The sequence below is a fragment of the Myiozetetes cayanensis genome, unplaced genomic scaffold (assembly GCF_022539395.1).
Source record: "Myiozetetes cayanensis isolate MyiCay16 unplaced genomic scaffold, myiCay2020 scf6-25, whole genome shotgun sequence".
NCBI lineage: Eukaryota > Metazoa > Chordata > Aves > Passeriformes > Tyrannidae > Myiozetetes > Myiozetetes cayanensis.
This window is the reverse complement of record NW_026087853.1, coordinates 36,660,056-36,674,355: the sequence shown is the minus strand read 5'-3', so window position 1 is coordinate 36,674,355 and position 14,300 is coordinate 36,660,056. Positions and strand designations below refer to the sequence as shown.

The following is a 14,300-nucleotide window of genomic DNA, read 5'->3' as shown; positions in this document are numbered from 1 at the left end:
TGCTCATGTGTGTGGGTGAATCAGTTCTCGACTTGCAGATCTCTAGACTGCACCTCAGTTTAGTTAAAGCCTGCGTGACCCTCTTGTGCAGGTCTCTCCTCTGATTTACACATAAGGGCTGAACTCAGCATGCAGTTCATAGTAAGGAATTCAGCTTTATGTGATGCCTGGGAACATTATGAGCTGAAACAGTTCATAGTCGGGAACAAAGGAGTCCAGTGTCCAGCTGGGAGTTAAGGATACCTACAATAACTTTTAGCTCTTCTGTAATATTTTATTCTTATTTGGAGCCTGCCTTATGAACAGGTTTTTGCTCTGCAGAAGAGGGGGGGAAAAAGTGTGAACAGACAAATATGGGCATCCCAAGACCACACAGCAGGTCAGCCACTGAGCTGGGAAGGAAGCCTGAGCTGTGGTTTTGTGTCCTATTATCCCTGTTCTACACTTCCCTAATCATTGGCTCAATTATGATGGGCTGTCCTGTCCTGGTGGGATAGGGAAAGCATTTAAGTCAAGATAGGGAGATCAAACAGCCAAAACAGAGTGACACTACCATCTAGTGGACTACAGGGCTCATCTCAAATGTCTTTACATTGCAGGCACCTGAAAATTAACACTTAAAACTGATCACTTTGAATGGAAGATTCCTTTCTCCCCAGCAGTGCAAAGAACAGTGCAGAACCTAACTCCTAACAAAAACCAGTGAGACCCTCCTGGACATCTAGGCACAAGCCTGTATTGGTAGGGGAAATATCTGTCTCTCCCCTGGAGATTAGTCCTGTCTAATCCACTGCAAATTAAATCTGTATGAGCCTCATGCAACTTGAGATACATCAAAAGGGACTGTTTCTCCTCACCTGTGGATGAAATGATTCTCTTCTAGGTATTTACAGCCGCAGGCAATATCCCTAGCTATGTTCAGCAGGTCCTGCATTGTTAGCGTGGATGGCCGATTCTGGAAAAAGACACACAGAAAATAGTGAGGGCAGAATAGTGGAGCAGAAGAATATTGTTCAGCCAGGGGATAAACAGAGAGGGGCAGAAGAAGGGGAAGGGAGAAACACACATTCATCATGGTGGAAGGGTTGAGCAAAGAGGAACATAAGCAGATCAAAGCAAAGAGTTAGAAAATTAGTAAACTCTTAGTTAAGAACTCTTAGTCAAGAAAATTTCCCCTCTCTTGAGCACAGTACATGAGTAAGCTGGTGAGAGATATATGAGCTGGCCTGAATAGCCTAGTAAAGGGTAAATCAAAAGATGAACAGATTTAAAAGGTGAGGTGGAAGAGAAAAAAAATCCATCCACTTGTAAATAGTGAGTCAATAAACTATCAAGAGAAATTAGTACGTGAACTAAGAGAGAGAGCAAAGATGCTTGAGTGCACATCTCTGCACCAACAGTCAGCATTCATCAACATATCTGTTCTTGTAGAACAGCGATTTCCCTCAGGAGCAATATGCAAAAAAGGCACGCTTTACCACAGGACTCCAGGACTGGTACCAACCCTTCACCATCTGCACTTCCCTAACTAAGATAATAAAGAAATGTTTCTCCAGGAGCCCTGCTTATTTTCACCCCGTCATTTATTTATCCATAGGGAAATTTTCTGTGTTTTTCTAGGAATTTCTTTATTGCTCTGAGGAAGAGTGGGGAGAAATTTTTACACAGATGATCAGAAATCACAGTTATATCAAACAAATTAGGTTCAGCTCTTCAACTAGTATAAATTTGTGCATCTCCATAGGGTGCTCATATACACCTGCTATGAATTCCCATTATTACATATTAGTGCTATAACTTCAGCTCCTCATGTATAATCACAGTGCACAGAAAACAGGCAGACAGTGGAGAAAGAAAGTCCCTTAGTTTGTAGTCCAGTTGACAGAGAACTCTGGAATGGCAGGACAGGATTTTACTCTTTCCTCCTCAGTTACTAATAGACTGCAGTTCTGGTTCTGCTTTCATTTTGTCCCGCTGACACCTTCTTACTTCAAGCAAACAGAAATAGGTGTCCAGAAATCTGTAGGAGTTGGGACACACACACAGCCTAGCTTGGCTTCAGTGTTTTTATTCAGTTCATAAAACTATAAAACCAGTCATACTAAAGTGAACCACAAACCTAGTAGAGAAGTTATCTCACCATCCTGGGTCGATTCTGCCGAAGAAAGCTCTTCATATCTCCTCCAGCCATGAGCTCAAGCAGAATGAAGCGAGGCAGTGTCTGTAGGCTGACACCAATGCATTGCACGATGTTCTGATGATTGAACTTACTGAAAGCCAATGGCACAGCAACACAGAAGAGAAAGACAGCATTAGTACCTGGCCATCGTCCATCACACTCTCACTGTGCCTTGATCAACCTGTATAGAAGCAAATCTTGATGTGGTACAAGTTACCAAGCAAACGTCAGCCATATCAAAATGCCTCCCTGGTTATGACCAGGATTATATCTTTTTACCCATAGAAAGCCTTCAACAGAAGGTATGAAAAGTTAAAAGCAAAGCAGAGCCTTCTGTCTGTGAAAACAGAGTTTAATGGACACACTGACTAAAAGAGGAGAGTGATATCAGAGGGATAGGAAAGTTAAGCATGAAAATTTTATTGGCATTTGTGAAACAAAGTCCTGACTGATAGGGATTTTAATTCAGCATTGGTTATTTTAAATATAGTGCTGTCTAGTTTGGTGGATTCCGTTCTCTATTTAATCTGCCAAACAAGGACTCAGCTCATACCTGCTGGAGCAGCTGTTTATGTGATGGCTTTCTGCTTTTTACAAAAGAAAGCTGAGGTTGTCAAGAAGCTCAGTAAGATTCAGTCATTAGACAGCAACATCTTCCCTTAGACAGTGATTACCTGGATAATAAAGGAACTAAAAATAGTAGCACATGACTCTTTCTCTTCCCCAGCTTCCTTTCTAAGTGAATCAAGGCGCTGTGTAATTGATTAAAATTGCTCTTCAAAAAAACATACATCAGTGTTACCTCCTGTTCAGCTGCCAAAGTTCTTGCAGACTGTAGGAAGGGGTGCTATGGCATGAGATTCATGCTTTAATGGCAGAAACCCAGCATCTAGGTATGAGCTGGGCGGGACAATGGCAAGAGGAACTTCATATTGCACAAATTCAAAATGCATAGATTCCAGTCACTTACAATGAACCCTGACTATACTACTGTTGTAAAGCCACTCTTGACTGTACTGTTGTTTTAAGTTATGTATTTGTGTTAACAAAGTAAATTCCAGGACTGGAATATTTAAAGCACAGGTGGTAGTAGGAATGGCTGTCTATTATCTTTTCCAGGCAGGTTTTATAGATCTTACAGTTCACTGTCAGAAGGTCATGCAGATGGGACCTTATAAAGGTTCTGTCAAGCTTGCAAAGGCATCAAAAGCCAGAACACATCTAAGAAAAGTGGCTGCACTGAGAGAAGAACTTTGTTCCACCTGTGCAAGCTACACAGACAAAGCCATATTCACTACCTTATCCCTGCTGAGGTTTCAGAATGTATCACTCAGTTATTTTTGTGTAAAGAAAGTGTAAAAGCCCCAGGACCTTCATTGCAAAAAGTGCTTTATTATGGCAAACAGTTCTGCAGATAGGAAAAGCAAAAAGGCTGCACATACACTTAGCTACTGACTGAAAGCCATAATGGGCAAAGCTTTTCACAGTTTCTCCTTCAGCTGCCAAATCTGCTCCTATAAAAACTATTAACTTATATTTGCAAGAGATAATATAGCTTAAGCTCTAGCATCTAAGGCTAGGTAGCACACAGCACACAGCCTGTGTTGCACCATTCTGGTGCTGTTCTTGCAGAGGCTGAACATCTCAGTGACTGCACAGGTAACTCTAATCTTTATCTTTCCTACTGTTTTCCATTTCATCATTGAAAATTTGCTTAGCAAGGGCTTTAAAATATGAACTATACTTAATAAGAGAGTAATAGGATTCTTTGAAAAGACAAACATTTCAAATGCAGAACATACTTGTAAAATATGTTGTGCCTTCTTACTCCTCTGAACAAGACCAACCAGCAGAAATTTTGTTAAATTGTTGTAATGTTTTTTGGGTGGGATAGAGTTACTTTTCTTCACAGTAGCTCATATGGTGCTATATTTTGCATTTGTGGTCAAAACAGTGTTGATAACACATTGATATTTTAGCTACTGCTGAGCAGTACTTACACAGCATTAAGGTTCTTCACATACACATCTCCCTCCCCCTCAGTGAAAAGATTGGAGGGGAACAAGAAGTTGTGAGGGGACACAACCATGACAGCTGGCCCCAAATGACCAAAGGGATATCCCATACCATATGGCATCATGCTCAGCAATGACAGCTGGGGAAAGAAGGAGGAAGGAGGGGAAGAGTCATTCAGAGTTTGGCATTTTTCTTCCCAAGTAGCTTTTACACATGATGGAGTCCCATTTTCCTGCAGATTCTTGAACACCTGCCCGCCCATGGGAAGTACTGAATGACTTTAACGCTGCTTGGCTTGCACACACAGATTTTGCTTTATGTATCAAACTGTTTTTATCTCAACAATGAGCTTCTTTTTGCCCTCTGATTCTGTTCTCCATCCCACTGCTGTGTGGGGCCAAGTTGTCTGCTGGCATTAAACCACAAGAGATGGGCAACAAAAGAACCTGAGTTATCTTGAGATAAACAAGTTGCTGAAACCAGTAACTTATATGCTACTAAAATGCCATCTGGTGAAAAATAAAACTGGATTTCAATGCAAGTGGATAAATGATTCTATGATGACCTGCATTATTCTTTTCCCCCTGCCCACCATCAGTAGAAAAACTTTAAACTATACCTGATAATCAATGCTTCCATCAGGAAATCCATCTCATCCTGCTCAGAGCAGACTTCTGGTAGGGTCTATTGAGAGGTAAAGACAGCGAGGGCCATCCCACCAAAGAATTGAGAATAGGTGACCACCAACAGAAAAAAAAAAAAAAAGAACAAGCATGTAATGTGAATCACTTCAGCAACCTACCAGGAGCGGCTCATCTTTTCACTGCTGGGTTTGTTGCAGTGCCTTTGACCCATTTGGTAGTTAAAGTTGGAAGAGGAAACTAATTACTTACTTCAAGATTTTTTGTGTGAATTTAGCTCTATGCACACTTCTGGAGTAAAAATAGCTTCAGGTACACATCAAGAAAGACATTAGGTGGGGAATTACAGACCTAGAAAGCTCTTCTAAATTACGGGTGCTATTTTATTCTCCCTTTTCTTTATGTCCACATTGCAGCACATGCTTGCATGTCATATGACACATACAGCCACTTGATTTAAGTATTTGTGTCACATAACCTTATAACTTTCTCTCCTGCCAGCAGATTTGGACAGCACCTTCCGCTGACACAGATGAACAGAGTGCACAGGCAGCAGTAGAAGCAGCACATGCTACTGTTTTAACATTAGGGGGTGGTTTGGCCACAGCTGCAGGTAGCGCCCACGGCCACACTGCACACAGAGAAGTGGGATGCTCAGCACAGTGTGTCTGGCATGGGAACAGCTCTTGTCATCAGTAGTGTGGGGTACAGGAGGCAGGGCTGCATTTTGCTATCTGAAATAAGTGATTGATTCACACAGAACAGTGCAGGTCATCTATTAAATTGGTGGAAGGCCCATAAACAATATGTGGATAACAAGTGGCCATTGCTGCCAAGACTTTCCAAACTGTTGACATCTTCTTCTGTTTGCCACTGTGCTCTGGTGCTTCCTACAGTCTGGACAGTGATACTGAGTTGGGCAGTTCCAACTGCTTGCTAGTGCCCTGGGTTTTCATTCACGTTAGTACAGTGGCACAGGTAAGTTCATAATAAAATGCTGTAATGCATGATCCTTTCACTTTTATTTTTTTTTAAGAGGGTTTTGAAAGACAGGATGAATAACAGTAGAACTTCTTGTTATTAATGAAGGCTACATTCTTGAGCTCATAGAAGTAGATTTGGTTCTCTGAGTCACAAGCTTATAAAATAACAAAAGCAGGCAATGAGCATCCTTAACTTCAGGGCTGAGTAACTGACAAATCCTGAGGAAACCTCAGTAATTTCACAGAAAATCAGCCTGTTATCTCTTGTCACTAATAACATGGAAATTAGCTTAATATCACAATATATATTCACAACAGCATATTTAACACTGTGCAATAACAAGGGACTACCAGAAGTTTCACATAGAGTAGAAAACATTACCCTCAGTGTAAAGGAAACTAACTGAGAAAACTCATAAATTTTTAAATATGATAACATCATGTGAAAAACTTAGGAGAAAGCACTCAAACCCACTGAAATGCAGAAGCAATAATATATAGGCATTATTGTAAATGTTTACTGTTTACTGTCACATAAATTATTTATACTAATATTATCCAGTGCTTTCTTTTCTTTGTACAAAATTCAGAAATCCCATTCTAATCCTCGATGTCCCAAAATTCTATTTGTTACTACTATTTTTATTCCCTTTAAGACTCTTTTTTTCTTGGTTATTCACAACTATAAATCATTGTGGCAGATTCTCTGCTGGGATGAACTGGGTTCATATATTGAGATATATTTAATAATGCTAATAGATAATTAATTGTTTTAACTAATCATAACATGCAGTTTCCAGGTGACTAATTCACACAACTTCCAATCTGAGGGCATTGATTCTATCTCTACCGAGCAATGGGAACAGAGCTTACAAAACAGATTGCCCCTTTTAGATTCTCTTCCTGCTTAGACCACACCTTACAGCCATTAGGCATGAAGCAAAAAGACAGATGCTTTACTTTCTAGCTGGTGCTAGTGCTGTACAACTTAAAAATCAAAGTTGATAATTCCTGGATGCAGCAAAGCGTGGAACTCTGCATTACACATCTGTGTATGCTGTTATGCATGTGATGAACGTGAATCTCCAAGTGGAACAGTAAAAAGGTAATATGGCTTTTATGGGTCATTATTGCTGTATAAGAAATTTGTCGGTACTGACCTTGATAGCAACCTGAAGAGGGTTGGGATCCCCTGCAATGCCTACCACAGTTCCCTCATAAACCTCACCAAATGCACCATGTCCTAGTGCCCTGCAAGAAAAGAAGAGAGAGAACAGATATTATATACACTTGGGTCCAGTGTTGGCCAAGCTCTTCTCTTCATCTAGTCCAAGACTGGGAATAGAATCTGCTGTAAGACATGAAATCAACAACAGAGTTTTTTTCCTCTCAAAGATTCTGAGGATAACTTATCAGTATTTTCTGTCACTGTCACTAAAACAGTGCAGTTGGATCCTTGATGGTTCTGAACAAATAAAGTAGCCTCCTCAATCCTAGGCCCAATCGCCAAGTATGGCAATAGCAAAACAAGAGGAAAATGGAGAGCAACAGAATGAGATGGCTGCAGACTGATGTCTTCAGAAGAGAGTGTAAGACAGCACGTAAGAGTGATCAAGTTTTTCCTTACAAGGTTTATAACTTTGATCAACATCATCTGGATGATAGGGAGTCAAAGGGCAACCTAACATGTATTTCCTTGTGACGGGAAATTTCCTTGTGGTAGGAAAATGTTAAAAAAGAAACATTGCTATAGATTTGGAAGGGAGTTACTGGCAGGAGGCAAGTGCAATCCAGGGCAACACATAAAAACACAAAGGCAAAATACTGTATGCTGCATGTGGGAACATGGAACAGGAGACTCATGATTTTATACTTCTGCTTGAGAACTTCATGGCATCAAAATATCATAGAGAACATAACAACTATCATATCTATTGTATTTTGTCTGACTTGGACTAGGTACTTTGCAGTTAGTCAGATAGGTGGCCCTTGTTTTCTTACCGAAGCAGAGAGATGTTCTTCCGTGGGATCTCCTTCAGCTCGCTTAGAGCAGCAGCCTTCCCTGCGAAGCAGTAGTTGGGGTTGTAATCAGTCATGATGGCAGATGTACGGATTTTGCTCAGTTTATATTCTGGGCTCTGCAGTCGTGCCCTGGCTCCTTCCAGCTGCTGCTTCTTAAGGTGATAAACTGCAGGTAAGGAGATAAACCAAAATGCACAAACAAGGTCAATCCCTGGACAGAAAAGATAATGCTGGCCACACAGAACAGAAAGAAACAAACCCCATACTTATAAATGCTCAAGAAGCATCTTTAGCTTGTCAGTATCACTCTCTCCTTTATGCCCTGTAGTGATTTAACACTGGATATGGAAACAATCATTCCTGCAGGCACCTGGGAGCAACTTAGTTTTCCTATGCTTCTTTGTACTTTGGCTGAGGAAAGAGTGCTCTGTAAGAAGTCTTGCTGACGTTGAGTCCCAAAAATTAAACCATCTCCCTGAATGAATTATATGTTTAATGCAAATTGTGACTTCATCCTGTATAGCACTGCCTGCTAAAGAAACAGCTACTAAGAAGGCTTTCCACGCTGGGGTTTTTTTTTTTTTTTTCCCTTCTGTGGCAAATACCAGGGAAGAGCAGTCCTTACCCTTTGGGACTATGCTTATGTGTAACTGCAGGGGGTGCTGTTTTCTATAACTTCTTTTCCCTGTCCCTCTGATCCACTTGGGACATGACAACATTTTGGCTCCAAATATTAAAAGCAGTGGCATGTGGTTAAGTAGTTTCCTTTTGCCTAATTTAACTGGGAAAAGCAAGTCAATGGATGATAAGAAAGTGTTTCTTACTGATAGATAGGCTGCCGCAAGTGAGGATCATTCCAAGCACCACAATCACAGACACCACAGCTAGGAGGAGGGGGAGAGACAGGTATCCCTCTGGGATAGGACCCTGAGGCACTGGAAAAAATAATAAAAACACCTGTGCATTAATCAGAAACCAACCAGAGCTACCGTAACACATCTCTCTGAAGGTTGCTTGCATTTCAGAAAACAATAGAGAGGTCATGGCCAGACCATCCTATAAAAATTAAAGCAAATCCCTCTACAACGCTGGAGGTTGGAAAAAAAGCCTAAACAGTTTAAAAATCATTGTGAAGATAGAAAACTAACCGATAAAACACATTCTTCAGTTTTCTATAAATGGGTAACATCACTGTTAACAAGTTGAAACTTTCTACAGTCTTGATGCTTTGGAACTCCAAGAGACTGTGTCAGGAAATAACAGTGAGTACAAGGCATCAGCTGACAGACACAGTGGGAAACTGCTGTGGAAAGAGGTAATTTGTGGCTTAAATAACTCAGCAGTAGGTGGTATGTTATCCTGGACAGGTATTTACACTTAAATAGCTGATACACTAAGCCCATTTAGGAAACTTACACCATATCTCTTTATAGATATTTTACATTCTACTTAATCCAAACATAAATGTTGGAGATGGTGACAGAGATCCAGTTCAGCATGTAAGGAAAGGTCATCAGGAATTTTCAGTCATATATTTGACTGACAATTCTCACAACACCATGCCCACTGGAGCCGCTAGCTCTAACTTTGGGAACTGAACATGAAAAAGCCAGGAGAGGTGATATAAGGAATACAGATGTTATCCAATGAAGCTAATATTTCACAACTTACCAGTGCAGGTGACATTGTCATTGGCCAGCACAGCCCCCATCTCACACTGGCAGACTGGAAGGTTGGTGTCAGGGTCCCGCTTACAGTTGTCTGAGTGGCAGTGGCTGCAATTTAGATAGATCTGAATCTCCACCTCACCGTGACTCTCCATGGCTGAACAAGGGATAAGACACAACAGGTGAGCTTAGTTCAGTTTTTCCTCTCTTGTTCCTGTAAGGTAAAAAAACCCAACAAAACAAAACCCAGCAGGTACCTAAAACTTCTCTCCTTCTCTGCAGGAGATCTGGTAGTCCAACACAATGTGGACATGTCAGAAGTCTGACTGGGGCCAGTAGGGAAGAAGATACTGGGTTCCTTAAGCAAACAGAGAGGTCTTGAAGTTAATTGACCTGGAAAAGTCGGGGACTGAGGATGTGTGGTTGAACCTGTTGACTGGGTCTCTCCTGATTTAGAGACTGGGGGAAAAAGTGTCCCAGAGCACTATGGAAATATTTAAAGAAATGACCACAGCTAAAGATCTGACCTGCAGAATGAAATAAGCTTTAATGAAATTAATAAAAAGCAAAGACAGGAGAAGAAGGAGCAGGAAAGAGGAAATAGAGAGGAAGAAGGGAAAAGGAGGAAAGAAATAAACTGGAATAAGAAGTATTTTGTACCTGCCAAAGGGTGCAAGAAGATCTCTCCAATAGGGTTCACAAAAGAGATGCCATCCTGCCCACCAGCTGTAATATCATCATTATCAGAGGCATGCCCTCCTGGGGAGAGAAGAGTATGGCTAGCTGATCAGTGCCGCATTCTGCAAAAAATGTGATGCCTCTGAAGAGTTGCATTCATTCCTGGCACTTATCACCTGGGGTCACTCTGCAGTCTTCCAGTGATATTAGTATGTACAATACCACTGATGGATAAACACTCACTTGACCCAGCCAGTACGAAGGCTAGTGAAGTGACTTTATTTAATATAGGTTTCTCAGTTCAGCGAGGTAAAAATGTTTTTGTTTAGAACAGAAGAAAGAAATGGAACACGGATAACTTGGGAGTGGATGAAGGGGTGATTCACCACACCTTCCAAATACTAAATCACATAGGAACACTTCTATAACCTTGATTTCCCCAGTTATAGGGAGACAGTGGAGAGTAGGGTGGGTTTCATACTGTTCAGCTTGAAGTATCTGTGAGTCACCTTCTGCCTCAGTGTCCTTCTGCACTGAGTGCTAGCCCTTAACTGCAGGTGCTCTGAAGGGTACAAAATTAGATACCATGACCGATTCCTCCAGCAGACCTACCTCTGTACCCTCCACCTCCTCCTCCAGAAGTACAGGCTCCTCCTCCCCCACCAAAACCACCAGAGGTGGCCCACTGGAGCTTGTCTAGTGCCTGGGGACAAGCTTGACCTCCCTCTCCACCTTCCAGAAGGGACTTCCCAGTCTGAGGAAGAAGACTCTCATCTTGCCAGCCACCACCTCCACCTTCAGAGAGTAAGAAAATAAAACAAGAATAGGTAAGGGAAAGACAAGCAGAGGAACTCTGTAGAAAGACAGAGATTAGACCTTAAGTGTCTACATTCAAGGTAACATTTTCTTTAAGTTTAAGAAATATACACACAAGCTCCTTGCTGCAATAACCAAATGGAAATCTAAAGCACAACCTGTGGTAAGTGCTGCATAAGCCAATACCTTAGCACCAGTTTCTAGCGGCATTTAAGAAATAAGGAGCCCATCATTCCCCTTCAGGATAACTGGTTAGGCCTTTCAGCCATGTGAGATGCTGAGTTCCCCAGGGAAATAAAAATAAACAGGATTTCTTCCTCTCATTCTAGTGGCCCCTCTGTGAGGTTATTGCAGCAGGAGATGGACAACCACTGGATTTATCTTAGGTATGGATTCTAGGCACATCCAACAGAAGATTATAAATAAGCTTCCATTTCTGGTATAATTTCCATAATATAACTTTTGTCGTTAGGGTATCCTGGTTTCGGCCAGGACAGGGTTAATTTTTGCAATAGCCAGTAGAGGGCATGTCTAGGACCCAAAAGTTATTCTGTACCACCTCATATCATTGCTGGGGGTTGGGGGGGAGGAGGGAGTTCCATTGTGGGGAGTAAGTTGAGTAAGCATGGTGGAGGGAGCAGTGGGATAACGCCAGTTCTGAGCTGGAGGGAGCAGTCAGGTGAAACTGGTTCTGAGCAATCACATGTGAATCATTTGTCTATCTTGTACACTTTGTTATTAATATTGTTGTTGTTACTGTTCCATTTCTTATCTCACTGCTATTTCCGGTAATTTGTTCTTAACTCAAACCCTGATTTTCACCTTTTGTGCCTCCAGTTCTCGCCATCTCACTGCAGGGAGCAAGTGGCATGTGGTTTCCAGAGTCTCAGTGAGAGCACTAAATTGGAAAGTATCACTCCTAAACCACGAGGTAGGGTTTTGGGGGAGTAACAGGGAAAAAGTCTTCTCTTCAAAGGCCATTGTTGCAGTGTGAAGGAATGGGCTTCATCCCTCAAAAATCATTTTCACTGGGTCAGTTCATAGAAGAGAGGAGTCCTCCTATGGAATAGCCTCTACTGGAGCACTCATCGCCTTTCTTATGAATTCTTTTTATCTGGTGACACACTATATAAAAAAACATCCTTACAGACTACTCAGTATATTTATAACAACTACTGCCATAGAAAAATTCCAAAAGATCAAAACAGAAGCCCTTCACTTCATACCCACAGGACAATGTGTGTATTAAGCCACCTAATTCAGACCTTGTGTGGTTTTAGCATCTCACCTGATGCCCCAGTCCTTCCACTGACTCCAGGTACTGCAGTGCTGTTCTCAAATTGCTCCAGGGGTACATCATCCAGGGAGCTGTCTTGAGCCTTCAGGTAGGCTTTTCCTCCTCCTCCTGCTGCGATGAGCAAAGGTTCGAAAATCCCATCCTTCTGCTGGAAAACCCCCCATCAAACATCAGAAAAACTTCACATCCCTTGGATAGGTGAACTCACATAAACTCATCAATGAGCATGAAAGAATCCCAAAGTGGACCAAGGCCAGGGCAATGCTACTGATTATTTCACAGAATCATTACGAAAATGTTTTACATCATGTTCCTGTGTACAAAAGTAATTGTTTAACTGAACACCAAGATTTTAGGATTCATTTGTTTTAGGACTGCTGTCTGTATTAAAGTGGGATCCTGGTGTAATTCCCAGATCTGAGCTGTTAAGAACTGAAAAACCAGTTCAACTAGCTTAGTGACATTGACAAATATGATCAAGGATATGAGAAGAGATAAATAATTAAAAAGACAAAAACCAAAGAGAGACAGAAGGTGAGGGGAGGGATAGAGACAGGAAAGGCAGAGTCCTTTTTCATCACCTTTTTTTAAAGAAGTGGTTATCATATGACATGATTGACAGTGAGAGCTAGTTGCTCTGCTGGACACTACTCAGGCAGGATGCAAAGAAGAAATACTTACTCTAAAGATGTAGGTTGCTCCTCCTCCACCTCCACCTCCCCCAGCCCATTCCCTCAGATCCTTTTTCTTTCTGTAATCTTCTTCAATGAGAGATGACTCCCCTAGGCAGATCTTCTGGGTTTCAGGATTGCTCTGAAAGGAGATGAGAGATGTACTCAAATATCAGTGAAGTCCAACTCATGAGCACTGTGTGTATATTTCAGTATAATGACATATCAGACATATATAAACCAGTATGTAGATTATCTTTGTGGAAAGTGAATTCTTCTGCAAGGACCAACAGCTAAGGGATAGGTCTGTCTGCTACCTTGATTTTTAACTCACATTATACATACAAGTGAAAATATAGTAATAGTGATAACTCATTACTGATACCACATAATTCATATTTCACATATTTAGAACTTCTTATAACCAAAAACATTAAAATGGTTTTCATTATGGATTAATTCTCAGAACTTTCTTACTGCTGTATTTTTTAGGTATTTCTCAAGGTTATAAACGTATAAAGCACACAGAGGTGACTGCACATAGTTAAGAATGATCTACTGACATGTCTTGGAAGAATAACTTGGAGACCCAGTTTGCTATTCCTGCATGGCACCAGTTTTACTTCCTGTGTTCTCTCCTTCACATGGAATCATAGAATGGTTGAATGAGTAAGATTGGAAGGGACCACTGGAGGTCATGTAGTCCAACCTCCTTGCTCAAGCAGACTTCCTCAGAACAAATAATTCAGACCACTTTTGAACACCGCCAGAGAAAAAGACTCCATAACCTCCCTGAAAAACCTATTACAGTGCTTAGTCACCCTCATGAAAAAGAAGCTCTTCATCATATTCAGCTGGAACATCATGTGTTCCAGTTTCTGCCAATTGCACCTCATCCCAAGACTGAGACTTGAGATTCATTGAAAATTAACAGAGGGAGAGCTCTTTCTCAGTTCTGGTAGTGGTGGTTCATGGCCTTTCTTAGTTAATGGAGTGATTCAAATAAGAGAATGAAAGATGACAGGTTAGATGAAGAACAGGGAAAAGCAACTGGGGTAAATCTGAGGAGAGAGAATCAAAGTTTAGAGCTGCAGAACTTCTTCAGAGAAAGGAAAACAAACATCAGTTACCCAATATACAGATTCATTAGGATTTCCAAAGCCAAAGAAAGTTAGGCTTTGGAAATGGGAAAAATAAACTGAAACTGTTTCCAGCAGAGCCTGTCGAAGGGAGATAGTTAGTGCTGGGTTATACTTTGCAATTTGGAGAACAAGTCATGAAATGCAAGGAATTCATTGACAACTTTTCAGATTATGACCTAAGACTAGAG

At 41.2% G+C, this 14,300-nt stretch overlaps 1 protein-coding gene across 2 annotated transcripts in view; it reads right to left on the bottom strand.

Moving 5' to 3' along the window:
• Nucleotides 1-14,300, bottom strand: part of LTK (leukocyte receptor tyrosine kinase) — a 97,877-nt gene that overhangs the window by 11,000 nt on the left and 72,577 nt on the right. Inside the window, exons 14-24 of one of the 2 annotated variants that reach the window (XM_050335528.1) lie at nucleotides 12,981-13,112; nucleotides 12,291-12,447; nucleotides 10,799-10,981; nucleotides 10,169-10,267; nucleotides 9,513-9,665; nucleotides 8,666-8,776; nucleotides 7,821-8,007; nucleotides 6,980-7,070; nucleotides 4,815-4,879; nucleotides 2,141-2,270; nucleotides 858-955 (exon numbers count right to left, since the gene is read on the bottom strand). In XM_050335528.1, coding sequence (XP_050191485.1) covers nucleotides 858-955; nucleotides 2,141-2,270; nucleotides 4,815-4,879; nucleotides 6,980-7,070; nucleotides 7,821-8,007; nucleotides 8,666-8,776; nucleotides 9,513-9,665; nucleotides 10,169-10,267; nucleotides 10,799-10,981; nucleotides 12,291-12,447; nucleotides 12,981-13,112 — 1,406 coding nt within the window. The remainder of the gene's footprint in view (nucleotides 1-857; nucleotides 956-2,140; nucleotides 2,271-4,814; nucleotides 4,880-6,979; nucleotides 7,071-7,820; nucleotides 8,008-8,665; nucleotides 8,777-9,512; nucleotides 9,666-10,168; nucleotides 10,268-10,798; nucleotides 10,982-12,290; nucleotides 12,448-12,980; nucleotides 13,113-14,300) is intronic. The other variant, XM_050335529.1, reaches the window with a different exon arrangement.